Here is a 27,356-nt window from a genome sequence, read left to right as displayed (position 1 = left end):
TGCTTTATCATACTGCTTTATTTTCCACAGTATTTGAAGTTTGAAAAGCAAAGAGGTTCTTTGCTTAGAAGATTCACAGCATCTCATCCTATTTCCTCCTTTCTAGCAATTCACTCATGTCTGCTTAATGGATGCTTTTTCTCTTTTCCCCTTGGAGACCTAGTCTTTCCTCAGAGTAAAATCTTCAGCTGCTTTCTTCTGAGGAAACACAGGTGGCATCTTGTTTACCCTTCCTTTCCCCAATGTCTTCTGGAGATATGATATCTTATGTTTCAACAAACCGCTATTTCTTGTGGAATACCAGAGTCTCTGATCTGATATTAATTTGCTAATATGATGCTTCTTCCCACAGGAAACAGGTGCTTCCTGTGCTCCATCCCCTCAGGCAGATGCACAGCTGGGAGAAGTGGAGAACTTGGAGGATTTTGCATTGCGCCCTGCACCCCGTGGAATTAGTGTCAAGTGTCGAATCACTAGAGATAAGAAGGGAATGGACCGRGGGCTCTTCCCTACTTACTACATGCATCTGGAAAGGGATGACAACAAAAAGGTATTGGAAGCAGCACACATTATCTTGGCTATTGTACTCCTACCACAGAATATTTTTAGTGCAAGGGAGAGCTTCTCCTAAGAAATCAGTTGAGGAGAGCAGTCATGCAGATAAGGACAGTTTATGGTACTAAGGAGGGAATTAGCAYCTAATTAGCATTATATTAGGGTTTAAAAGCCATAATACAGTGAAAGGTGAAATTAAAAAACTGTAAAAATGGAAAATGTTAAAAAATAACAGGAAGACTGAATTGCTCCTGAAGAAAAYGAGGGGAGACTAGAAAGGACAGTTGCATTAAATCTAGACTGCCAAGTGAGCTGATGGAGGGATAGRATTTCAGGCTGGGTACTTTGGAAGAGAACAAAATTGTAGAGACAGTGATATTAACACAGAACAAAAAAGGAAATACATATGGGAAATGGGGAGATAATAGTTTGGATACCAATGCCTCTGCATTCTTACAAAGCACCAATCTTGATCAAAGTTTTGTATTTCCAGACATTCCTGCTTGCAGGGAGAAAAAGAAAGAAGAGCAAAACATCCAATTACCTCATATCAGTCGACCCAACTGATCTGTCTCGGAAAGGGGAAAGTTTCATTGGAAAACTCAGGTGAGAACCACAGATGAAAACTATAGACAGTTGAGATAGGATTTAATTGAGTTGTGGTTATGACTGGCAATCTGGTATAAATTCAGAGAGCATGAACTTGCATTGTTCTGCTCAGTGTAATCTGTATTCACTTGGGTTGGCAGCCTTCTTCAGAATTACCATTCACTGTGGCAACTCAGRGAAGAAATTGTCTCAATGCTTTTCCAGGCTAGATGACAGGCTCAGTTCACTATGGGCACATCATGGAAAYTCCTTACTGAGGTGGCACCAAGAAGATTCAGATGACAGGAGATGCATGTTTTTTCTGGGCTGTACAAATACCTTCAGAAGATGACAACTTTACACTGATGCCTCTCTTTCTGTGTTTTTCCATAAACTGACATTAGGTCAAACCTCATGGGAACCAAATTTACAGTCTATGACCATGGAGTTAACCCAATCAAGGCACAAAGTCTGGTGGAAAAGGCTCATACAAGACAGGAGCTTGCAGCTATTTGTTATGTAAGTACTGCCTCTCCCTTTTTGCCCCTTTCTTTGTGCCTGGTTACCAAGGAAACCTTGGTTTACAAAATCGTGCTGCTGCCAGACTCCTCCACTTAACTTTGGAACCAAGTGACCAATTTCAGTCAGATACAACAAGGGGCAGAGGCCTCACAGATAAATTCTTACAAGTTTAATGAAAAAAAAAAAAATCAGTGCCAGAAGTGGGAGAAACACCCAAACTAACATCTTTACGACTTTTTTACCTGGCCTATTCACTGTGTGGCCAGTCAGCACATCATTTACATGGAGCCAGCCACATCATGAGCTCTCTTGCCCAGCTGATATTTCATAGACACTGGGGAGAAACTGGGAGTACCTTGTGAAGCAAAATTAATTCTTGCAGAACCAAAGTCATTATGAGAGGTAGGAGGGAGCTCATATTATTTCAGTAGCAGCTTGTTGGTAGTAAGGATGTGGTTCTGGGGGAAGTGGTGATTCACTAGCTCTGATTTAAAGATGTTCTGCTCTTGTGAATCACCTCAGTATGGGCTTCAAAGTGAGGAGGCACTTATGGACACTATGGAATTACATGGGAGTTCTCATGTCACGTTGTTTCATATTCCAGTCCTGCAGTTTGAGTAAAATTTGAGGTTTATACAAAACAATGGGTGTCAAGTGGAGGGATTTTTACTTTCCTCACAGGTGTGGCARCAGAAACTTATAGATGCATTAGCCTACTGGAGCAAAAACTTGATTTTTGCTTTTGCTCTTTATCTTAAAGGGGAAAAATTGAAGTGRTAATTCCAGTAGTAACCTGTTTACAGAAGTATCACTGAATATTTTCATTGTATAGGGTGTTCTTCAGTTCCCTAACTAGCTGGGCACAGCAAGGTGTTAGAATGAGCACAGCAGTTTATATGCAGTCAGCTTTTTAGAATTCTGATCTACAAGRAGTTTATAAAGTTTAAATACGAAAAAATCAGTACCCTCATTCTTATACATGCCCCTAGATTTTTTGAAGTGAAATAATAGAGGTTGCAGCTCCAAAGACTTTTTTCTGTGTCTGCAAAATTCATTAACATGTTGGGTGAAACTGTATCACTTCCGTCAATCAATTCAGTACTTCTAAAAGATTCTGGCTTTCTAACTGGTCTTTGCGAATTTTAAAGGTTGTCACTGACATTGTTACAGAACACTTTAGATGGATTTTGGCTGATACCATTAAATGAATGGTTTGAGAACACCAGGACCTTTTTCCTTTGTTTTTTGTACTCAATCCACCTGGAGCAATCTCCAGTACTCTGGAAAAATCTGCTTGATTTAAGATTGAGGCTTGGATMGTTGCTGAATACTTCCCTTCCTAAGACTGTTCTTAAACATTTATAAAATAGTATGATTTGAGAGAATATTGTAGATGTGTTCTTAAACACAAATGACAGCACCTGAAAAAAAACATCATTCATTGTTCAGAAACATTTTAGACTAGCTGGTGGTATATAGAGAACGCAGACTCAGGTCAAAGATATTTGTCTTTTATCATACTTAARTCTCGTTCACTAGCAAGATTTCAACACATTATTACCTCAGATGCAAAAAACTTATGCCTGGAAATTGCATTTGTCTAATTTTGTTGTAAATGTTTCGGTAGGCTAAGAAATGTGCTCCAAATTAGTTTGTACCATGTATATCTTTTAACTCTGTTCTCTAAATGAGCAAGTGGAGAAAGCAGTTCTCAATGATTAAACACAGTTGCAGTTAGATAACAGCTATTTCAGTTGTAGCCAGCAAAACTTTAAAAGCTAATACAAGTGGGGGACGCAAGTTCAGTTTTGCTGTCTTTCCTCCTCTGAGATGAAGTGTCTCATTTAGTGAAAATAATGGCTTTCCTTGTCTTTCAGGAAACCAATATCTTAGGATTTAAGGGTCCCAGAAAAATGTCCGTGATCATTCCAGGAATGAACATGAATCATAAGCGAATTCCAATCCGTCCACGAAATGTGAGTTCCCAAGTTTGGTCATGTTTCAGGTTGAAGGAAGAGGTTAAAACCTGCCTGTAGAGGTCTGGGTGTTACTGACAATCAGAGTTTTTAGTAGCCAGGGCTTGAGCRAGTCTGCTGGAGAGTAAGTACAATGTAGCCTAAATGTGTTGATTGATTCTTTTCTTGCCTTGTACCTAATCTGTCGCCTTCTGACTAGTTTTTGTATCCTTATGTATCCTTTGCTCGGCCTGAATATTACTCTCCTATCTCCATGTTGTTGCTGTTGCACCTCCAAGCCACCCTCATGGTGGGACCCTGTTGTGCTGAGGGCTGGATGAACGTAAGACATGCTTGCTTTTTCCAGGAGCTTGCATTCTTAGCCCGGATGTGAATTGCAACAGATAGGTAACAGACAAGGTACTGCTCGTGCAGTAGCAAGAGAATATTTTTGATCAGAATGCTTTTAGCCTTTTTGTAGGAGTAGCAGAAAAGGAGGATTCTTTAAGGAGGAGGGATGAGGAGAAGGACAGAGTTTTGTAGTGACTGTTTTGTGAGGCTATCCCATACGTATGAGGGACATTATAGCTGTAAAGCTTAMAGAAGTGTATCTGAGGGTATGTTAAGGTCTGTGATGAAAGTTATTAGCCTCCCATGATGTGGGTTTTATGTTTGGTGTCAGAAGACCAAAAGGCAAAAAGAAAAGGTACCAACTGAAAGATGCAGACTATGTTTTAAACTAGAAAATGGTATTTGCAGCCTTGTTGTGAGTAGATAYGTGTAGTACAAGAATGTATTTCCTAATGTCAGAGAAAAAATCCTCAAGAATGGAAATTKAGAGTCATGAGAGCCCAGAAAAGATTAAACTTTTGTGAATGTAATGGAAAAATTTTGTCTGGAAGTGGCCATTTATTCTTTGTCTTTCAATWGGAATTGCCACCTCCTCCAATAGTACAGTAATGGTTCCACGGCCCTTCCTTTATTTCTGTCTCCTTTTTTCCAACTGTTTTGCTCTCAGGCAAGCATACTGAGAGTGGGCAAGGCTGAAACGCAAAGCTGTCCTGGAAAGCTAGCAAAGCTTTTCAGTATAGAGACTTGRCTGTTTTTATCCTTCCTTCTCTGTAGTATGAGACCTTCAATTAAGAAATACATAATTATTAGGAAGKAATTAAATTCCCACATTAAAGGAGGAAAAAATGCTACTAAATGCACTTTGTTGGTGCCAGTTCTCAATTTTATATCTTTAAAAAGTAAATAGAGATAAAATTAAAAATATAAAGTAACTAAACTGAACAGGAACTTTTATTTAGGTTATCCTCAAAAAAAACAGTATGGTATCTTTGTACACTACTAAAGCAGWTATTATAGCCATATCATTCAGACCTCCACAACACATGGTTTTCTGAGCATTTTTGCCTGATRGTAGTTTAAGCTTGGATACTTCTTCAGAGTTTTAGCATGTATAGTTTGGATTTTATTTGTTGCAGAACTTATAAAATTAAACCGTATGTCATGTTTCATTGCAACTTGAACCTCCTTTTAATTCATTGTTTGTCAAATTTAATGTGCTGTTTTACTTCCTCATTGTGTCTTTTTGGTTTTATTTCTCTCTGGTTMGACACAGTAGGATGACCTTTAACCTTACACCCTGCTGCAGCCTTTGGACTTTCTAATGAAGCACCTTAGGGTCTGGCATTGTGCAGTTAATTGTAGATTATTTTCTTTTATTTCAAAGTTTAGAATGTTTGAAATGGAAACTGGATGCAACAGGATCAGAGAAAGATTATGAGACTTAGAAGGAATTAATGCCAGCAAGATGGCATTTAGCTGTGGACTCTGAATTGCTCTCTTTCCTGTACACACACTTCCTTCCCTATCACTCCTTTTACTTTATTGAATGAAAACGAATGCTTGGGCTAGGAATCTATGAAAGTATCTTCCTGATACATGCAGAAATTATTTGGTGGGACTGAGTTTGTGATGTCATTGTGTTTCATTAAACAGGGAATGACCTTTAAGTGACAGAGTGCACACATGAGAGAGGTGGTATTCAAAAGCAGGGCCATTCCAAATCTGATAAATATACTTCTTTCTTCTGAACAGGAGCATGAGGGTCTGCTGTCAAAATGGCAAAACAAAAATTTAGAGAACCTTATTGAGTTGCATAACAAGGCTCCGGTCTGGAATGATGATACTCAATCCTATGTTTTGAACTTCCATGGGAGGGTCACTCAGGCCTCAGTGAAGAACTTCCAGATTGTCCATGACAATGACCGTAAGAGTTTGGTGGAGAGTGTGTGGGACTTATTCTAATGGGATAACCTAATTTATTTCATGAGGGTTGRGAGGAATAGGACACCCTTCCCAGAGAAGGGAAACTGGGTGAAGGAATTCAGCTCAGAATTACTGGGGACTTCTGATCTGCCAGGAAAATTATATAAGGCTTCCTTTTTCTGGGGTGGATGCAGACGCTGCTGTCCACAACTGCAGCAAAAGAGGAGGCAAGTGAAAGCTTCCTGAAGTGAAAGAAAAGGTTTAATACAGCACCTTCAGGCAAGCAAAAGAATGATTTGAGATTTGGTTCTGAGAAGAAAAGTAATCTCTAGAATAGCATAGTCMCTGTAGAGGACAGGTTTCAAGGACACTCTGGTGGGGAAGGATGCATATACCAGCCACATATATTTGGGATTGCCAGATGTGGAGGGGGGTTTGTGGTTGGGTTTTGTTTCGTTTTTTTTATTTTGTTTTGTTTGGGGTTTTTTGTTTTTGTTTTGTTTTGTTTGTTTGTTTTTCTTTTGCTTCACTGTGAAATTGTTCATCTCTGACTGTCTTTTCTCCCCAGCTGACTACATCGTGATGCAGTTTGGTCGTGTAGCAGAAGATGTGTTCACTCTGGACTATAATTACCCTCTCTGTGCYCTTCAGGCCTTTGCTATTGGACTCTCTAGCTTTGATAGTAAATTGGTCTGTGAATGAGGGACAGCAGACTTGAAACATGGAACTCACTACCGCCCCTACATCTTGTAAGAGTTCCAGGTGTAGCAGTGAAGAGCATATTGGAAGGGAAATGGAGGATTGACTTCTGCAGGATTATTAGAAAACCAGTTCCAGCCTTCAGAGCATTGTGGGAGCTATACACCATCTTGGGAGCAGCCTCTGTATGGATTGTGGAAGAACAAGAAATCTAGGTGATGTTTCTGTCATTAGTGTTGATTCTGCTTTTAGAATCCTTGTTTACAGRTGCTGCATGAGAGTGGGCTAAAACCACTAACTGGAACTCCTTGCAGCTAAGAATGGCTAAATGTTCATTTACCTTGAAGCTTCCACAAAGCCTGGGAGATGGTGCTACTCAAGAGTTCCTAATCAGGTGAATTCAGAAAAAAAGAACAGCTGGAATAAGACATTGGCTCTAATACAACCTTTTGCTCTGCGGAATGATTTTCTGCCAAGACTGATACTCCATTTCCCTTTCAGTATTCTAATTTCTCTCTATCCCTTGACAGTCTTTTCACCAAGTGAAGAACAATCAAATCTCAAACACTCCCTTTTCAGTTGGTGATACTATATTCATTGCTATTTCTGATATTTTTAACCATATGAAAAATGAGACCGAAGAGATGATAGAAAATGACCRAATTTGGCAGAAGATAGTATTGTARCAATATACAGTACCACTTCTGAAAAGCAGTGTTTTGATTGAATTTAGACTGATCAGAAATATTTTTTAATTTCCCCATTGTTCATGCAATTTGCTACATTTTGGGTATAAGTTTGTGACCAATTTTATTTTTTTTAACGTGAGATTAWCTCAAGGCATGACATATTATAGTAGATTTTATATAAATAATTTTAACCTGACTATAGGAAGGAGTTACCTCAAAAAGAAATTACAGGTATTTTGAAAGGCATCAGTAAGTTTAACATAATTGTACCATGAGGCTTTGTGATATGTCCTTTCAATGTTCCATTTTTAATACTGGATTTACAGTATGGAGACTGTGTGTCACAGCATGGAACRCTTCTTGATTCATGTGGCCTTAACTCATCAGAGTGGATTGCAGCACAGTGTGACCTGGAGGCTTCAGTGCACACATCTTCTGTGTACTGAAGCRTAGAACAGTTACTGTCTTGCCTGTTTCATGCCTATTACACATATTCACGATGGTCTTGGAAAAGTCTGTCCCTCTACTGAGACAAGAATTAGGTGTACTCTAGCTTTGGATATTGTCCTTGTCAACAGACTGTTTCAAGCTGCAAAGAGCAGATATATTGTTTTTGGTCTCTGGAGTCTTTGCAGCAGTAGATATCACTTGCTTTTTCAAATGAACAAAATTTAGTGATGACGTTTTCTGATACTGCCAGAAAGAATAAYGATTGTAATCATGTGTAAACGCTGTATTTAACTGTAAAATATGAATTGAGGCTAAGAAGTCCAGCTTCTATATCTCTCAGATGACCATTTTGCAGTAGCTGCTGAGACATTTTCTTGAGATGATCTCATCAGAAAAGCCTCAAATCAGAAAAGTAAGAGAACTTGAATGCTGATGGATCTGTTTTGTGCCTTTGTGTACTTCCTGCTCATCAGGCTGAGGATAAGACCTGGCAGTGTTTTCCAGCTGTGCTCTTYTGAAGTCTTGGCTGATGGCTCTGCATTCCCTCTGCCCATCCAGAAAAGGAAGTCAGTTTATGTACCTGTCTGATTATTTTTCTGACTAGGAATGTGTGAAMGAAATTGCCTTATGTTATTTTAGGGTGGCCTGAATGTAGAATGCTAATTTCTGATTCAAGATGATTTTCTATGTGCTCAGAAAGCCAAAGTAGCATCCCTTTACTTAATTAGGCTTGTCAGCAGTGGCTCTTTGAGCTATTTGTTGACATCAAATGATCCTGTCACAGCCTCTCAGTCAAATTATGCAGACAGATGAACTGATTCAGTGGTCTTTATCAGATACTGTTTTACATTAATTGTATTTATAACTTTTATATCCAAATGAAAATAAACTAATTTATATATTGAAAAGTCTTTAATTCTAAATTAATTTTATTTTGCTGTCACTTGTGGCTGTACTTTRTTCTCTATGATATATTACCTCAGTTTCTTCCTATCTTCTTGAATGTCATCTGTCTTCTTACTCGCTTTTTTCCTTTGTATTTCTCAGTTCTCTTTCTTTGTGGTGTTGGGTTTTTTTTTTCCCATACATTTAGAAGTCTGGGAATAAATGTAAAGTTAGTCTCTGTAGCACTTTTTCCCCCTTATTATCAGGTCTTACCCTCTAGTTCTTGATTTCTATTTGATCATTTAAGCTTAATATTGTTTACTTCCGTTTCACTGTCCCATGTTTTTAATGTTTTTTCCAGCATCCAGTTGGGGCATTTGAGATAGTTCTTATTGCATTTTCCCACCTTCCATCTGAACCCATTCAGCTGTTGAARCACCTGAACATATTTTTCTGAATCAAGTACTGAAGTAATACAAGGCTAGGAAGAACATCAAGTTGAAGTGGTTTTATTTTCCTGTTTCCACTGAGAGATGCATGAACCTCAATAAGAGGAGATACAATGGACCTGATAATCAGAAACTGGCACAGCTCTCAGCATGCAAGCCCTATTGTTCAAGCACCTCTGTTTTTACGACTATTTCCATCTGAACCAAATTAGTCTTAGAGGGGAGGGAAAACTTAAGAGGAAAACATGACTGGGCATTTGTTCTTAACACAGTAATACTAGTTGCGTACACGCAAATGTACCATTTTTTAAATCCCTGAGAGATCTTAAAATAAAGAARCATATTAAATAGTTAAATATGAATCCTAAAGGCAGACCTAGCAGATGTAAATGGCTCCTAGGCTGCTGTAGGTTCTTTTGTAGACTCACAAACATAAAAGACAGTGAATGATTTCTTGCTTTTTTAGGGGTGAGTCTCACTCTCATTGAAGTTTTGCTGCTGGATTTGGTAGCAGTATGACAGGAGGTYTTGTTACTGTTAGCGTAATTATTATACTTTGTATGCTCCTCAATTTACTGGTATTAACAGCTCTGTAAGTCTCTCAGYTGACATTGAATTAGGTTTCCTCTTCCTGAAGACAAGGTATAGAAGGCAAGCAAAGCCTTCCTTGTGATTTACAGATAGAACTAAGAGTTTGTGTATAGTCCTGTGAAATGGAACTATGGACAGATTCCTTCTTTGATGGAGTCACAAATCTCATCTTCTCTGCCACAGGATCAAACTGTTGTACCTAACTGCAGTTTGGAGCTAGTTCAGAATGAAGAAAGTACCTTAAGTAATCGTAGGGCCAAGAGATTTGGCCCAGCTAAAAGTTACAAAGGGTAGAAAAGCAACATTGATGTGTAAGGACTCCTTTACTAACAGGGAAAACASCTGTTTACAACTATGAAGTGGCAAGAATTGCAAACCCTGCCAGGAAAGAGGGCAGAGGTCCTGTAGCAGTGTTAACTCTTGTATCTTTTGAACACTATAGTTCTGTCTATAGCTCTCTATAGTTTCTGTCTTACTGTATCCCTTAACACATTCAATACCGAATTATTTCCTCACTAGAAGCTGGAGGTAATTTCTTTTGTTCCAGAATGGGAGAAAAACCCAGAAGCAAACTACTTTCACCAACATGCATTAAGGTAAAGGCTATGGTAACCATAACCTGCTCTGGTAATTTAACATTCAATTTAGAGAATACATAAATAAGTTCATATATTCCAGAGGCTGAAAATTTTTATCATTTAATTTGATTCAATTAACATTTCCACACYAGGCAACTCATTGCACTGTCTGCAACAACACAGCTGGAAATTCTGATGAAAACAAAGGATTTTTTTTTAAGCTTAATTGAATTGAGCCCTTTATTTGTTAAAGGGAAAGTAATACTAATTCATTGTGAAAAAAAGGCTTTATTTTATAAACTGCATAACAAAATCATTCACATAGGTTTAGGAATTAAGTCTGCTAGGTTTGCCCAACTCTGCTTTCTGTTCTAAGCAGAATACTTTGTTGTTGTTTTTTTTTTTTTTTTTTACTGGAGGTAATGCAGAACCAAACAACCCACCAATAAAAAAACCTGTATTCTCCTGAGTGAGTTTCCATCTGCAACTGACTGAAGTCCTGCAAACCATTTATGTGATGATTCACAGGAAGGAATAGGCTTCAATTCCTTCTCTTTGAGCTGTGTTGATTTGGCAAGGAAATGGGAGCAAAACAATATGTTACTCACATAATTATGGGACCCGGCCTAGAATTCCCAGTGCATGTGTGATGAGAAGTGAACTACCTTTCATACACTTGGGGGGTTTCCTTAAATACATATGGCTTAATAGAAACGGTGGCTAAATTARTTCATTACAGGGCTTTATATAATAAACAAAAATCCATCCCCAGATCATTTCACTGAATTTCGTAACATCTTTTATGTTATACATACTCTACATTCCTACGGTAGTATCAGAAAACCTTATTAAATTGATGGATTTTGCCACCTGGTTTCTGAGGCCTTAGGACACATTTAGTTCCTGTTTCCAGGTCTCTGCAATTTGAAAGAGTTAAGAACTATTTTAGCTTTGAGTTCTTACAAAAAACCCTCCGTTTCTTCAATATACTGAAGTTTTAAAGCCATGTTATTACTCTTCAAAGGTAGTTACATGCCCACCAGGCATCTGTGACAAAATCACCTGCTGGAGCCATAAAAAAGTTTGGTTTGCTGATGTAGCTGCTTTCCCAGAGCTGCTGCTAGGATGTAGTTACATTTACTAAACTTGCTGGTTTACTATTGCTTTTGTTTCGGGGCTTTCCAACCCTAGTGCAAGTCTCAGTCTCCTATCAGCATTTCCTAGCCGGGCAGGCTGGAATTCCTGTGTGAACGGACAGGAAAAGAGCAGCTTCGACGTGAAACAGAAAAGCCACGGGGACACCGCTTTGCTSGTGGCTGGGTGAGTAGTTTTGTGCCTGGGCTGCCCTCGGGAGAACCCCGCCGCCGTATCGGGGTTGTTTGTTTGGCGGTGGCTGCGCGGTGCTGACGGAAATCACGGCCCGTCCCTCAGGAGCTCCGCAGCCGAGCAGCCGGCGGGCCGCGCCTGGCGCGCAGGGGGAGCCCGGGAGCCGCGTGGGTGTCCCCKGGCTCCCTCACGGGCGCTTGGCCCATCGCCCCTGGGAAAGCACCGGGCAAGAGGCGGCGTTCCCGGGGATCYGAAGCCGGCCCGTCCGGGCCGCGCACTCCAAGTTGTCCCGCGCCCGGGCACCGTGCCTGCTCTCGATTCCTGGAGGCGGCGRCGTCCCGCCCGCTCCCTGCGCTGCGAGCCGCCCCCTTCCCCCGCTCCCGGCCGCCYGCCCGGAGTTTCCTTCCCCCGCCCCCGCGGGCCCCTCTTCCGGCCATTGCCCGCGTTCCCTCCGCCCGGTCACACACGGCCCCCGGCCGGGGAGCGCCCGGCCCCGCTGGTTTTGTTCCCAACTCCGCCTCGGCCCTTCTCCCGCTGCCCCCCGCCCCCCGCCAGTCCCCTCCCAGCCCCGTCCCAGCCCCTGCGTTAGCCGGCAGTCCCTCCCTCCCTCGGCCGCGTTCATTTCATACCAACTCTCATTCCTAGCATTCCTTACTTCCTCCTTTCAAACTCCAGGGGAAATAAAAACCCTCCCTTTTCCTCCCAAACTCCTGGCCGGCCGCCCCCCCCGCCCCGCCGCCGCCCGGGCTCGCCGTCCCGCCGGCCGCACCGCGCTCCTCAGGTGAGTGTGCGCTTTGTGGCTCCGCTCCCGCCGGCCCGGCCGCCCCCCCGCTCCCATCCCATCCCATCCCATCCAATTCCATCCTCTCCCGGCCGCCCGCCCGGCCCGGCATTGTTCGCCTCTCCCCGCCGCCGCGGGACCGGCAAGGGGGAGTCCCGCGGGCCCAGCCCGTAGCCGCTCCTGGCCAACTTTTTTCTTTCTCTGCGACTCGGCGGCGGCGACGATGCTGAGCGGGGGCTGACCCGCTCGCTCCCCCTGTCCCAGCCCCCGCTCCCACCCCTGCGGGCTCGGGGGTGGGGATCGGGCGGGAGCGAGGGGCAGGCGCGCAGTAACAGCGCTCGGTGCTCTCTTGGCAGAAAGTCCTGGAGCTGAAGGAGGATTTGAAGCCGGTCCCCGCCGCCCCTGCGGAGCAGCCGCCGGTGTTGCCTCGCTCAGGTCAGGACACGCTGTTCCGCGCTGGCTTGGGCGCGGGGCGCAGGSAGACGGGCTGGAAGGGAGGGCTCGGAGCCGCTCGTGTGCGACAGACGAGGCACAGGCGTACAAAGGAAGCGATGGGAACATCCTCAATGGAGGCTTCCCCCGCCGGGAAGGGGCTGCCGGCGCTGGCACTTCGGGAACTCGGTCGTTTGCCGCATCGGCTGAAAACTGAAGCGCTGATAAGGAGGGAAAATAAGTATTTCTCTACAGTTCGTAGAGATGTGCTTGGGGAGGGTGGAGAGGAGGAGCAGTACTTTCTGTAGTAAATYTTAATGTAAATTATGGAAGATGTTTTTGGTGGGAAAATCAGAACAAAAAATCGTAAGGAAGCCTATCCGTGAGAAAGTATGTAGATTATCACAGGACAATACCAAAAGATGGTGGAATAATGTTTTCCCAGTTCGGTTATTCTGAAGTTTGAGTTGAGTTTTGATGGCATGCCACAGGAAAGGATTAAAAAAAAACCCCAAACAAACCAAACACAAAAAACCACGCAAAACCAAACAAAAAGCTTTTCTGAGTAACTTTTTATCTTATGTAGATAATGCCGTTTAAACAATTTATTGCATGGAATGCTAAAGATGGGGTTTTTTTTGCAGAAGAGGGAGGAAGTGTAACTCAACGTGTGTTAAGGACTTCTGTAAAACATTTTATAATGAACGATCACATATGTTAAAAAAAAACCAAAAACCTCAACAAAAACAAACAAAAAGAACAAACCGCAACTAATTACCGACTTCGTTTTTGTTTAACCTGGAGTTGCACTCATGTAACTTTCTGACCTTAAAAGTCGAGTTCTGCGACTCCTCTACCAATAAACAACGCAAAATACTTTTCAAGTGCTGGGGACTGAGCAGAAAGAAAGGAGATTTAGGGATTTGGTTTATTTTTCTCTTTTCCGTTACTGGGAACAGGTCGGTTTCCGCAGGACCTGATTGCGGTGTCTGTGTGCAGAGTGAGCAAAGAATTCGTTCACCTGTCTGTCCATCTGTCTGGACAGATGTAAGAGGTTTTATTGTTCTCCCGCAGAAGGAAGTGGGCAGCAGGACAGGGCAGAGAGTAATGGGGAGGAGCGAGAGGAATAGAAAAAGGGGGAAAGCAGAGTGGGTTTGTAGCTAGTGCTGGGGCTGGGCTGACGCCGCTGTACAACCAACCACCTGTGCGATTAAAGCCTCTTGGTTTCCAYTGCTTTTTCTCATGACAGAAAGAGCCTGAGATCGTCCTTTAGAAAATACAGAGGAACTTCTTAATTAGGGCTGTCGGATGCTGAGGGGCTCTGTGTTTTTCTCTGTAACTTGGGTTGGCAGAGTGAGGGGCAGCCAGTCACATTTTCAGGTTTTTTTTTTTAGCGGGTGCAGTCACTTTTTCAGGTTCTCCTAAATCCCATTGTAGATGGCTTCCTCCAACTTGAGTATACAACCATATTATCAATCTCTAAGCTGGGCTATTTGCTCACTGTTTGTGTCCTCCTAGAGGTGATCCTGGAAGCAAATAAATGTGCATGTGAAATGGTTATCAGGAATTTCTCCACTGTCTCGGTTCCTGCCACTTCTTATGGATTTTTAAATTTATGCTACCGATGGTTTTGAAGTATTTTAGGTTATTGTCGTGATAAGAATTTTAGTGTTTGTATATTTATAGAACATCTGTGGGAAAAATGATATGAAAATAGTACTGCTGAGCTTTAAAGAGAAAAAGGGCTCTATGGCATCTGATCTTGCTTGTGGATCACAGTTGCAGTTGGTTTTCTTACTCCAGTGTTTCACAGAACTCAAAAAGAGTAAGTAGAGTTTTGAGAGGATTGCTGAAAAGTGCAGTTTCCAAGCGATGTCCCTTTCATGTCTGTTTGGAATGACGTTATGTTCATTCACAGCTTTCCTTCCTTGGTATTATGTGTCCTTTTCTGATTGTAACTYTCAGTTCTTGGTTCCATCCCAGCCTAACCGAAGGGGTGGGTCCACAAAGACTTGAGGCTGGCACTGCTGTGGACCTGTCCCCAGAGCCTCAAAGTGTCCCTTTCTTTACTTGTCACATCTCTGTGCTGGCACTGTTGTTCTCTGCCCTGGGGCTGGGGGCAGATGAAAAGTAAAACCCGCTTTTAGCAAGTTCGTTTTTCTGTTCTCCGATCAAGTTAATGTGGTCATGTGCTGGTGTGTCTGAGGAAGGGGGTGCGATGACTAGAGGATGAGCAGTGGGGGAAGAATTTTCTTAGCAACATTGCCATTTTTCCCCACCTTAAGTAGTTCCTTGGGCAATGTCTACAGTAGCTCCCGCGAGAGTGAAATGATTTTCTGTTTTATCTGACCATGGCTGTATCTTAAAAAAGTGAAAATTTAAAAAGCTATTTTTAAAGAGCTATTAAACTTTCCCTATAGCTCATGCTTGTCTTTTGTTCATTTGATARGTTTTGGGGGTTCTAAGTTCTTACAAACTACTAATGAGGCTATGCTAATAATATTTTTTAAATTTTTAGGTCTAATTATTGGATGGTTTTTATACCCTTCACTTCAGTTTATCTGTGTTTCTTTGGCAGAATGAGATCCARTATTCCACTCCAACACAAGCTGCAGTGATTCATCTCTCTTTGTTGCCTGAAGTGATATCTGAGCYCAGGCAGATTAAAGTCACATTGGTCATTTTGCAGAAACATTTGCTTTGCAGACAACTCTCTCATTTGTTCAGTGTTCTCACTCTCGCCTGTCTTTAGCTCCTGCTTCTGGCAGGACTTTTTCCTTGATTTTATCTGTGGGTTTTCTTTGCGTTACTTTTCCAATATAGTCCTATTTGTCTTCCTTGCTTCTCTTGTTTTCTTTTCTACACTAATACCCTTTGAGTTGCTTCTAACTACCGGTGTTTGCAGACTTCATTCTGAATCCCTGGCAAGTTTCATTAACATTACCTTTAGTCAGTCTTAGATCTTTAATTAAGATGTCAAAGACAACTGGACTAGCAAAGATCCCTGCAGCAGCCCAGTGGAGTTCCTCTGTATCTGTTTATTCCATTTGTATCTTATTATATATCATACCTATATTAYATATCATATGTATCATTATGCATAATTTTGGAGCCACTAGTTAATTTTCTARTAATGTGATCCAGATTCTCCAAAGCCAATCTGAAGTAATTTTTAGCTGTGATTTCCATAGAGAGGAAGAAATGCTATTTTAAATCTAAAGTTATTTCATCGTGCGCTGTGTTCTTTTCATTCTCTACCTTTCTACCCTCCTTTGAGGAGCTATCAAGTTTATTAGGATTTACAGTAACAGATGCTCCTCTGCCTCCAACTTCTGGCAACCATGATTTAAGTAAATGCCCAGCATGTTTCTTTGTAGAGCCTTGTAAAAAAGCCGTGAGTTGGCATGTGTAGAGATCATTACAAGATCTGAGACTAGATTATTGGAAAGAGTGCTTTAGGGTTAGGAGGTGGTTTTTGGGTTCTTGGAGTTTTTTTGGGATGGGGGAGGGTTTGGTAAGTTTTGGTTTTATTGTTCCTGCCCCTTGGGTCCTCCTTTTTCTGGAGATGATGCAGTCACTCCCCTTTGTTTTTAACACCATATGAATTAGACGTTTTCCTGCTAGGGAGGGGCAGGTTTTCCAGTTCCTGGTGCCACTGGCTGAGTCACTGGCTCYGTTTTTCTGTTTTGTTGTAGGTCTATAATTACCTTGTTCTTACCTTCATTAGAATCTGATTGCCAAAGGGTAGGTGTTTTACACTCCTGTRTTTCTGAGACATGAGTGCCAGTGGCTTTCAGAGCCTGGGTGAAAGCCTTTGAAGCATCTGCTTTGCTACTGCCAAAGAGAAAGTAAATCAGYGTGTCCCTCAAAGTGCCTCCCTTCCAACAGTATGGTAACCATTAATGACAGATGTCCTGGCAAAGTATAATCTCTTGTCACCAGGACCGCTTTAACTAAGGAGGAATGTCAAGAGAATTTGGAGCAGGTGTATATTAAAATGGAAAGGGAGGATTTGCAGACGTGTCTTAAGGTAATTTTACCTGATCATACATCTTGACAGCTCATTGAAATAAAACTTGTTGGTACCAGACTAGCAGGACTTGGACAAGTCTTTTGGTTTRAAAATCTTGTCATTTTAGGCGGGGGGGAAATGGTATAAAAGAAAGGCTTGTATAAGAAGATTGTATCCAAGCATACTCACTGCTCTTTGAATTACCTTTATAAAAATAAAWTTATTTCTCTGCCCTCACTTATTTGTGAAGGATCTATGTGATCAGAAGAAAATCACTGTGCAGGTGGAACATGTAAATCTCTGCTTCTATGCACCCAGTATGTGAACTGAAAAATAGAGCAGCAGCATCTTTTTCCACTGCTTTWGGTCACAGGTTTTATTTGTGAGAACCTGCTTTAAAAACTGGAGTAGGGTCTGTGGCTGGCTGTGTCCCTTTAAGAATCCTAGTTTTGCTTGGCTAGCTGCCCTTGTTCTCCTGTAGATTAATCCAGCAGAAGGTATATAACCTGTTGACCTTCCTGGCGAGAAGGGTCTGGAAGGGCAAAGAGATAAATCAGAAGGTTCATGCTTTCCTGTAATATCTGGGGACAAATTTGTTTTTCAGGTTTTGACATTTCTTTTTTTCTTTTCTTCTTTTTTTTTCCTGTTTGAGGGTTTGATTCCTGTTTAAAACTTGGGGTTGTAATTACAGATTCTCATGGTTTTCAYTTGCTTTCTGTGAAATCGCTCTGGGTTCAGCAGGTTGGAAATGACAGCATGTTTATGCCACATTTASAGAGAGAAAAGAGTTCTGAAATCAAAATTATACTGGTCTGAGTTTGAGGATGGCTTTACTGTCTCATGTATCCAACTGGTAGGAAAACTGGAATCTGRTAAAAATGCCTGCTGTGTGTTTGCTAGGAAAGTTCAGAGTGTATTACAGGAAGGTTGGCTTTTCACTGTCAGCCTTGAGAAGTGAYCATCTGAGCTGTAAACAGTGACCTGTTGCATGATCCAGATGGAGTGTGTACTCCAAAACTGGGCTGGGGTGGTGTCTGAATACCCCAGGAGAGGGCAGCTTGGTTGGTCACCATGAGGAGTGGAGTGTTCATGGGTTGCAGGTGTTTAATCAAGGTTTTTCTTTACTTAGGCATTGCCTTCTGACAAGCATCAAATCCTTTTTTACTAAAATCACAACAACTAACTGGTGGACTGCAATTGTCTGACTGAAGGAGGAAAAGTCAAGAGAGTACCAAGCATTGGTTCCATTTTTATATTCCTGTACTGCCTCTTTGTGATTTGCATTTGTCCTGAGCCTTTAGTAGAGGGCTTAGCCCTGACCAGACAGTCTCGTGCCCACAACACAGACCRCCTGCAAGCACCACAGAAGGGGAAATTTGACTGCATTCATGGGTTGTGGGATCCCTGTCTGTCTATTCTCCTGTAAGTCTCTTAGCCCAGGTTCAGCTATTTCTTTTCCTGGACACTGACTATGGTTTTGGAGTGAAACMTTTTCACTGCTTTGCATGAGATTTGCAAACATCTATCTCCAGTCAGAGTTCATGTGCAATTCTGCCATTGGTGTCATGGGAAGCCAAGTATGCCACAGTAGTGAAGCTTTGCTGGAACATCTGTCTCAGAGTACTAGACAAGAAATTGAACGAGGTCGTGAGGAGGAGGCAGGATTAGGAAATAAGCATTTGATTTTGATATCATAAAGTGGGCATTGTGAGTCTCAGTTTAGTGTTAACTTTTCAGCAAATACTCAAAAGATGCTCTGTTTCCAGACAGTGTTAAACATGAGCCCCTCTAAAGTTACCAAAATTGCAAGTCACTTTTAAAGTTAACCTTTTCTTGAAGTTCTTATCTATATTTAAACCCTATTCTGATTTGGCCATTGGGTGGTCCACTTACATCTTYGTGCTATACTTTTTTCCATAGGTGAAATGGGGGCTTTTGAGCTTGATGGTGAGATTTACAGGACAGCTGAGTTTTGGTGAATTTAGGGCAAGGAGGACTTTTTAAGATTGCTACTGAAGGTTCCCTATCCTTTAATAATTAAGTAAATAATACTCTTAGGGRAAGTGCTCAGCTTGACTTATTTCTGCCCCTAGCTTGCTTTGGTTATTTCCAAGTCATTTTAGCCTGTCAATGTCTACACTTTCTATACGTAAATGCACAGTTCCAATTTTCCCCTGTTAGCTGACACTACCGGTGCTTCTGTGACAGAAAAGGGACTCCTCCTGGTTCCTTGCTTTCTAACCAGCTCCGGGGAGGATGATTCCTGGTGACTGCTGCTGCTAGCACGAGGGTGATTAGCCATTTTCACCCTGCCACAACCTTCATCTGTTTGGGAAGCTGTGAAACACATGCCACATGTCTTGGAAAGTCAGGGAGAATGGGAGCTCTGGGAACAGTTCCCGAATGGGAGATAGCAGTGACTCCCCAGGAATTCCACTGTTCCTTTGAGAGTTGGGCCCAGCCCAGTTCGTGGCTCAATCCCAGGACAACCTGGCAGTGTCAATCTCTGCTGCCCTTGCTGGCTCGTTTTTCTCTCCTAGCTGAGACATAAATCATCCAGTAGTCATTTTGTCTGTCCAAGGCTGGTGGCCTTGCGATGTGACCTGTGCTTGGGAGCTGGGCATGAGTTGCCAGTTGCTCAGGATCRATCCCCAAGTTGGTCACTCCTAGACTAGTGGGATCAGAACAGGCCTTTTAGGATTTATTGTTGGGTTGTGGAGTTTTTTTCTCCCCTCCTTAGGGCAGCAAGGCTCTGTGCTCTGTTTCCTTTATCTGAAATGTAACTGATTGGATGGTGTGCAAGGCCACACACAGCCTTATCTCMTCACATCCTGTTTGACTGCATTATCCAGGGCTGCACTGATAGAAGTTCGCCTCTCTCCTTGCTTTGATTTATATCACTCTGCTGGACACTACATCCTCTCTCTGTTTCAGCCAGAGCTAGCTACTGCAATAATTTAAGAGTTGTTTTGCTTTGCTCGGGAAGTCAGGTGCCTTTTGAACAGCAGCTGCTGCAGGCAATTTCGATGTAGCAAACAAACCAAGCTTGGTTTTGTGCTAGGCAGTGTGACAAGCATTCCGCTGGAGTCCARCCTCTTGCTGGATATGATCTGAGGCTAGGAGTGCTTGTTCCTTTGTAAACCAATCTTAATTCAGTGTTGAGACAGAGACAGAAATCTCACCGTGCAGCCTGTGATGTAATGCGTGTATTACTGTGCCCCATACAGAGAGGGAAATGTCAGTCCAGTTCTTTCCTCCTTGCCTGGCACTGCTGCTAGTTAAGAGCTTTTTCRTTCCCTAGAGCCAGTAACACTTACCTTAACTGGTTTTATTCATGGGATTATGCAGCATTACTCTGGTGTTCTGAGTGGATAGGGCAATTCACAGGGAACAGCCACCATTACTCAGGATTGCAGGARGCCCGGGGCAACAAGTGAGATGACAGCCAGGCTCAGCCCTGGCTAAGCTTGAGTGACTCCTTGTTATGGAGTGCTTGAGTGACGCCCCCTCAAAAGGCTCAGTGAACTGTACCCAGCCATCTCCACTTCGTTGGTTTAATGATGGGAGTGCAGCTTCTRAGGAGCCTGAGGAGCTGGTTGCTGTCTGGTGCTGCAAAAGTGCCCTTACCTTCCTAGACACAGTTTAGTGCCCAGCTGGACTTGCTACAGTTGCGTCTTTATTTTTTTTTTTCTGTAGAGACCCTGTAAACATGTCCATGATTTTTGCCTTCTTTTGCCTGCGAGCTTTAATTAATCTTATTTATCATTGAATACCTSTTTTCCCATCTTTCCCCTTTTTCCTGCAGTCTTTGAGTTGTGCCGTCTTGGAGCTACTCATCTACTGATTGCACTCATTTTTCTCTTTCAGAGGAACTAAGCTATTCTTGTAGTGTCCCATAGAATTTCCCAGTCTTCTTCCTGTGGTAAGTTTGAATGCTGTCTTCCATCTTGTACCTTGAGCAATAGGTTTCTTAGTATTCCAGACTGTTGCTTCCCTAAACCCAAATCTCCTTGTATGACTGCATTGTCTAAGTTCATTTTTTAGGTGATTTAGATGGAAGTAACTGGCTGGTTGCTCCTTTTTCTTTTTGTTATACTTATCACATACTCTGTAGTTTGAGCAGCAGGACATCATCTGTTCTGGCTGAACTAATTTTTTTTTAAAATTCTTCGACTGCTGATCAGATGTGAAAATGTTGTGGTTCAGATCCTCTATAGTAGCAGTATTTGGCTCATGTTACCAAGGTAGTGAATACCGGAATTGCTTGGTTTTGTTTGCATTTCAATGACACCAAGGAATACCTGTAAGGTGAAGYACTCCCTGCCCCCACAGCCTGCAGTTTCAGTGAATGAGACCAAGGGTGAAGGGATGTTCTTAGTAAAACACAGCGACCTTAGCACRGGAGCAGGAGTGGAACCGCCTGCCAGACTCCACACGGCTGTGCTGGCAAGTGCTCCTGCCTGGGAGGGGTGAGTCAATGGGATGTCTCTGCTTAGTGTGYTGTGCTCGATTCCAACAGGGAAAGGGGGTGGCCGTGGAGTAGGGGGAGTCTCTTGGACAGGGCAGCTCTAAGAAAACTGAACAACTGGAGGCAGCTGGCTGCAATTTTTCAGATCCTCAGGAAAGTATGATTTTGTGTTGAGCAGCTGCCACAAACACTTAAGAGGGAGCTGTTACCAACAGTAAAGRCTGAGGGATTAATATTAGAAAGCAGATGTGTCAGACTATGGAGCCTGTTTAAAGATGTGCTCCCTGTCAATGAGACCTTGCTGAAGGGCTCTTGGCAGCTGTCTAGCCCTGCAGGAACTCTGAATCTCAATGAGATACCATGTGTGAAAGGAAAGAAGAGTTAGTGTTGAAATTATCAGAATTGGAACACTTAAACCAAAGCTGCTGGAGCTGAAAGATTATTGTGCTTTCTCCATGGTTTTGCTTTGTGAGTGACTCATTAAGAAATGGTCATGGCAGAAAGAAAAACAGGGAGCAAGGAAGAATAAGAAACAGTATTTGGACAGAGGGGTGAGGAGGTGGATATGCTCTGAGGGGCCTTGTGTCTTTGATCCTCGGAGAWAACCCATGACTGGWCCCTACAATGAAAGGTAGTTAATCAACTCTCAGTAAAATAAGAGTAGGATCAGAATAAGGAAAGCTGTAWGGTACAATTGCAGAAATRTAAGAGAYRAGCAGTAAGGCATAGTTCAAACTGAGGGAATCCAAAGAGAACAAACCAAATCCTGTGACCTYGGGCAAAACTTGCTATTATGAGAATGGGACAATATCCTCTGACTATTCTGTTCCTAAGAACTGGGCCTGGTGTGGCAATTCAGATAGGAAAGGAATTGCCTGAGCATGTCTGGGACGTCTTTTTAGTGTCTTCAGAATCAAATTCCCTCCACATCAGAAGAAAGCCTTGTGATTACAAAAGCTTTCACAAGCAGAACTTAAAAAAARTCAGCAAGTACTAAAATATTTGGTAATATTGTCACTAAATTAGAACATTCAGTAAYGTTCTGAATGTATAAATGTATTAATAATAGAAATCTCCATTAAAGTTACCAGGCTGTGTGTATGTAGTTGCTATTGACTGGAAGACAGAAGCAAACTGAAAGTAGATGCTAACTGAAACATTTGTATTTTGTTAAAGAAATTTCTAATGAATRTTATTGAAAAGTTTCTTATAAATACAACATTCAATATTCTTGAGTTTCTGAAAAATCCTCTTTTTCACCAGATTGCTCATTCATTGAGAAATTATTCCACTGTCAGTTTTCCAATTTGCCATACTAATAAATCCATTTACCACAGGGTTTAGCCCCCAGCTTMTTTTTAGTTTGTTTTGCTTAGTTTATTAAGTGGTCAGCTTTGTYACCAGTGAGTTCAGATCAACAGTGCAGGAAACAGAAGGCTTGAAAAGTGTTCAGTCAAAGCAGAGACCAAAAGATCAGATAGCACTCAACCAGGACTCCCTGAATTACTGTCTACTGCCTCTGAGCATAGAGTATTGCCTGGAACTTCACATGGAGCTTACTAGTTAAGGAACATCATTTAAGAAAACTTAGCAGACTTTTTAAGCATTTGGCATCTTCCTAATCTAGAGGTATAAAGTTACAAGGATTTCCATKGTCATTTCAGTCTATGGAATTTTTTCAGGACTTTCAAATAGAAGTAAAATTTTTGCTAGTGTGCTCTGTAATCTAAGTAATTACAGATGTTTTAKCTGGAGATGGCTTAACATCCTTGATTTTATAGTCTGTATGTATGGTTCCCTATTTTTCATCATCCATCAGGAATAGCTTTAGTACCAAGAAGTGACAGCAGAATCAGGCCCTCAGGAGTAGAAAAGTTGGGATTGGCCACAATAGCACATTTCTGTTCCTTCTGACCTAGCTGTAGCTTGAAATGGARCTAACATTGCTGGGCAAGGCACAAAAAAAATAAGAAGCATAAAAAAGAGTATGTGGTCACTTCAAGATTTATATAATTACTTCCGTTACTGCTATTATGTTCTGCATCTCCCTTGATTTATGCCAGTGTAAGAGCAAGCTCACATATTCTATCTCCTGCTTTATGAACTTCCCTTAATTTACGAATGTACAATCTGCTCAAGTCAGTGCAACTTTTTTAAGGTTTGGAGAAGAGAGTATGGAGAGTTGATACTGAACTGAATAGGATGTGCTTTCTCCTCCAGGTATTCTGGAGCTTGGATTAGACCCAGATTTTCCTGTATCACCAAAAGCACTTAGTGCAGATGCAGAGCCTTGTAAAATATGAAATTATCAGGCCACAGCTCCTAGGGTGTGAATGTGGCAGGGGGAAGAGTGTTATACTTCAGATATATTTATTTAGTTTCAACTTAAGAGTGTGCCATGATGAAATCATCTGCTAGGTATTCCCCCGTGTCAGCATGGACTCTAAGGAGATGAGAAYAAGTGGATTCAAAGTAGGTGCTTTTTATGGTCATGATGGTCCTTCACTCCCTAGGAGATGATTTTGTCTGTCTGTCTGCATTGCTAGGGGATTTGGCTTGGGAGCAGAGCTGTAGTTCCCTGTTTCTGTGGCTTTGGGAGTGCTGTAGTTGAGCAGTTGGAGTGTGATTTTATGGGATGTGGAACCTGCTGTCCCGTGTGAGGTTTGCAGCTCCCAGTGCAGGTGGTATGATGAACACTTTTGCTGTCACACCTTAGGTTTCTTTCTGAACTCTTATTGTTTCTCAGCCTGTCACATGAGTTAAAACCAGCCTGGGCCTTGCATTTGTAGAGATTTTAATGTGCGTTAACTATGGAGRGTCTGGACAGCCTCCWGGGACTGGGGATGCTTGGGGAAATRTGAAAGGAAGAACATTTGGARCAGATAACTTTTGTTTCCCTGTCAGTCTCCCTGTGGAAAGCTTTCTCCTCCACACCCATTCCTCAGCAGGACAATCTCTTAAATACCCATGTAATTTTTCATTAGCATCTGTCAGTGAAAGGGGCAATGTTTGGTGAGGGAAGCAACTGTTACTCTTCATGTCAGGATCTCTTAAAGTCACGTTCACAGTGTCATTCACAGTGTGTGGGATGTCTATCCCAGTGGTAAAAAGCCAAGCATGAGTTCCCCTTTCTGCCCCTCTCACCTCCCATTTTATTATTTCTTTCCACGTTCATTAGAGCTCTGACATTCTATACCATGGATCAAGAGGATAGAAATAATCTCCTGTAGGTGCTGAAAGGGATGGATGGGCAGTGGTAGGCAATTCCAGTGATCCATGTGTTAGAAGCATTGTCATAGCAAATGAATCATATACTGGGTTTTCTAAATGTGTTTGTGAAGCATTTGTTAAAAGGCTGCACAGTACACTGYGTCTAATTACTTGTATAATTTATATTGTTTATGTTGAAATTATTTAAAGGCCCAGTATTGTGTTGCTTGTTTCTTTAGCTTTTGGTGGATTTTGGAGATGTTAAATATGCATCTGCTGATGTCTAAAGTCGTTAAGGATCAGCAACACCTGAGAGCCAGTGTCAAATCCTACTTACAACTTCAGGTTCTGAAATGCTTAAGTTCTTAAAGAGTTTCAGCTTTTATTTTACTTTTTTTTTTTAAATCTAGTCATTATAGTCTTGGAGAAAATTTAAAAACCATGAAATCCAAAGAGGTAAGAAACTAAATGAAGACTTAAAAAAAGTTTGTCAGAAAAGTTTCTGGAGCCATGAGCCCCGAATTTTTGAACTTCTGAGGTTGAATGAATGAAACTGCTTTTCCCCTGTATCAACTGGGGCATGGCGTAGCTGCATACACTTTTTTTCTTGCTAGTTTTTGTCAAATACCATACCCAAATTTCTCCTGTTTCCCTTTACCTTTTCACTGTGGTATTTCTGAGCTAGAGAGTTTTCATGTCAGACTTCTCTCCTTACTCGTGTTCAGTGCAAGTTTGATGATTCTGTTGCTCTTGGAAAAAAAGTCCTAATTCTGAATTTCTTGCTAYCCAGCTCAATGTGGTGATAGACAGGGAAGTTTTAAGGCTCTGTCTGGATTCTCAAATGCTGGCTTTGAACATTCTTTGTAGCGCAGATAACAAAACTATTAAAATGATAAAYGAGCAGCTCTGGGATTAAGGCAGAGGAATGATCTGTGCCTTTAGGAGCCATTTGTCTCCTGCCTGGTTGACTGGAAGTGTCTGTGTGGTCTGAAGTCAATTTCTCAATGAGTGTTTCAGCAGCTCAGCTCAAAAGCTTCAGCCTCTCCTGTAGGCATTTGCAAGTAGATTATAATTTATTGTAGTTTTCAAGAGCTAGCAGCTGCCTGCTTAGGTTCAATGAGAAACCAATTTCTGCTCCTGCCCAGTGGCAAATCAAATGCCCTGAGACTGGTGAGTGATAAGGGGCAGACACACAGAGCAAACTGAAGGAATTTGCCCGATGTCAGTTCTGAAGATGAGCAGTAGCAACAGGCTAWGCATCTTGGTTCTTGATCTGCAACCTAGTGCTGTCATCCCTGCGCTCATGGTGCCTTCTGATCCTGCCAGAATATGGTGCTGGGATTTGGAAGACACTACATTAAACTGCCTGGCTCCAGAAATGGCTTTTTAAAAGCACAGCTGATCCTTGAGTAGAAATGTCAGTGTTAGAAATGACACCAACTACTAACTCTGATCCAGTGAAACAGTATCTAAGAAGATTTCGACCCCAGTGCCCAGTGATGACTAGATAATTCATCACTATTTTGCAGTCTCTTACACGGACTGAATCCCTGTATATGGGTTTCAGAAAGTTAAGCAACAGTTACACAGATAATGACAGTGCAGGGAGAAAGAAAGAAATAAGCAGATAAAGACACAAGGCAAGAAGACTCTGAGGAGAGTGGGGAAGTGACAGTTAATGCRCCAAAGACAGATTGGAGAGGGCTGTTTTATCAGAAGGATTTGTAGGAAGGGTTTTCATCTCAACATTAATACGTTGTTGAGTTATCGCTTAAGACAAACTCAAAGTAAAATCCCTTCTAACGGAAGTTTTTTTTACTTTTTTTTTTTTCACCTTTAATATCTCCTCGTTTTCCTAGTGAGGAGGGTTTCTGACTGACCCATGGGATGTGCTTGCCGTTGCAGGTCGTGAGTCTGCTCCTCCGCGTGGCACCTTGGAGTTTCTAGCTGGCACCATTACCTCCAACGAGTGGAGTTCTCCCACCTCCCCTGAGGGGAGCAACGACTCGGGGGGCAGTGAGGCCTTGGACAAACCCATCGACAATGACGCCGAGGGCGTGTGGAGTCCGGACATCGAGCAGAGCTTCCAGGAAGCGCTAGCCATCTACCCGCCATGCGGACGGCGCAAGATCATCTTGTCAGACGAAGGCAAGATGTACGGTAAGGAGAGGGACAGGGCACAACACAGCTCTCCAGGCATCCAAAGATGCTTTGAGTGAATTCCCTGCTCTCAGGGGTCCCCAGGATGATGCTGTCAGTTGCCTCAAGTTGTATTTAGGAAAATCGATGTGAAGATTTTGACATTGACAAAGAAGGAAGAGTTATAGTTATCTTTTTTCAGGGGACGATCTGTTCAGCAGATCTCAGAGCTGAGCATGCTACTGAACTATATAATATTTATAACATGTATATATATAAAATCTAATGGCTTCATGGTGTGACAAAGCCTGTCTTTTATGGTATCTCCCTATCTTCTTGTTGGAGGTAAGAATGGGTAGTGGTCTGCATGTCTGGAACTACAGGGCAGAAGTTCAGTTCCTGAATCCCTGGAATGGCTCTGCTTGTGTGCAAACACCTACAGTTTGTTGACAAGCTACACTTTTCTGATCTTAAGGGCAGAAAGTTCTGTCAACATCCTTTCATTGTCGTTTGCCTTCTCATAGCCCTGGCACAAGCATCTTTCATCTGGGAGTTCTTTTCATCTAGATAGCTAGATACCCAGCCCTGAATACAGAGGAATTCTGGCTTGGAGCTGCAGCAGAAGTAAACTTCGTACATAGGAGACATGCTTTTGAATTTCTCCACAGTTAAAATTTCTGTTTTGATTTTGGTCACAAAAGGCTGGTCTGGCCTAAATTCTCTAGCTGAGTRTTGCAAGAAGCTCCCTGTGAT

The 27,356-nt window shown here is 42.1% G+C and overlaps 2 protein-coding genes across 2 annotated transcripts in view; both read left to right on the top strand.

Moving 5' to 3' along the window:
* Positions 1–8,641, top strand: part of TULP3 (TUB like protein 3) — a 32,379-nt gene extending 23,738 nt beyond the window's left edge. The window contains exons 6-11 of the mRNA XM_057375813.1: positions 353–550; positions 1,049–1,161; positions 1,548–1,662; positions 3,543–3,641; positions 5,724–5,895; positions 6,463–8,641. Of these exons, the coding sequence (XP_057231796.1) occupies positions 353–550; positions 1,049–1,161; positions 1,548–1,662; positions 3,543–3,641; positions 5,724–5,895; positions 6,463–6,596 (831 nt within the window). The 3' untranslated portion in view covers positions 6,597–8,641. The remainder of the gene's footprint in view (positions 1–352; positions 551–1,048; positions 1,162–1,547; positions 1,663–3,542; positions 3,642–5,723; positions 5,896–6,462) is intronic.
* A 1,564-nt stretch (positions 8,642–10,205) lies between these two features.
* TEAD4 (TEA domain transcription factor 4) overlaps positions 10,206–27,356 on the top strand; it is a 54,052-nt gene continuing 36,901 nt past the window's right edge. Inside the window, exons 1-4 of the mRNA XM_057375841.1 lie at positions 10,206–10,253; positions 12,151–12,342; positions 12,699–12,777; positions 26,370–26,624. Of these exons, the coding sequence (XP_057231824.1) occupies positions 10,206–10,253; positions 12,151–12,342; positions 12,699–12,777; positions 26,370–26,624 (574 nt within the window). The remainder of the gene's footprint in view (positions 10,254–12,150; positions 12,343–12,698; positions 12,778–26,369; positions 26,625–27,356) is intronic.

The sequence above is a fragment of the Malurus melanocephalus genome, unplaced genomic scaffold (genome assembly GCF_030028575.1).
Source record: "Malurus melanocephalus ecotype Western Australia unplaced genomic scaffold, MMel_1.1 scaffold_259, whole genome shotgun sequence".
Classification (NCBI taxonomy): Eukaryota; Metazoa; Chordata; class Aves; order Passeriformes; family Maluridae; genus Malurus; species Malurus melanocephalus.
Note: the sequence above shows the minus strand (reverse complement) of the source record. Positions and strands in the feature narration are given on the sequence as shown.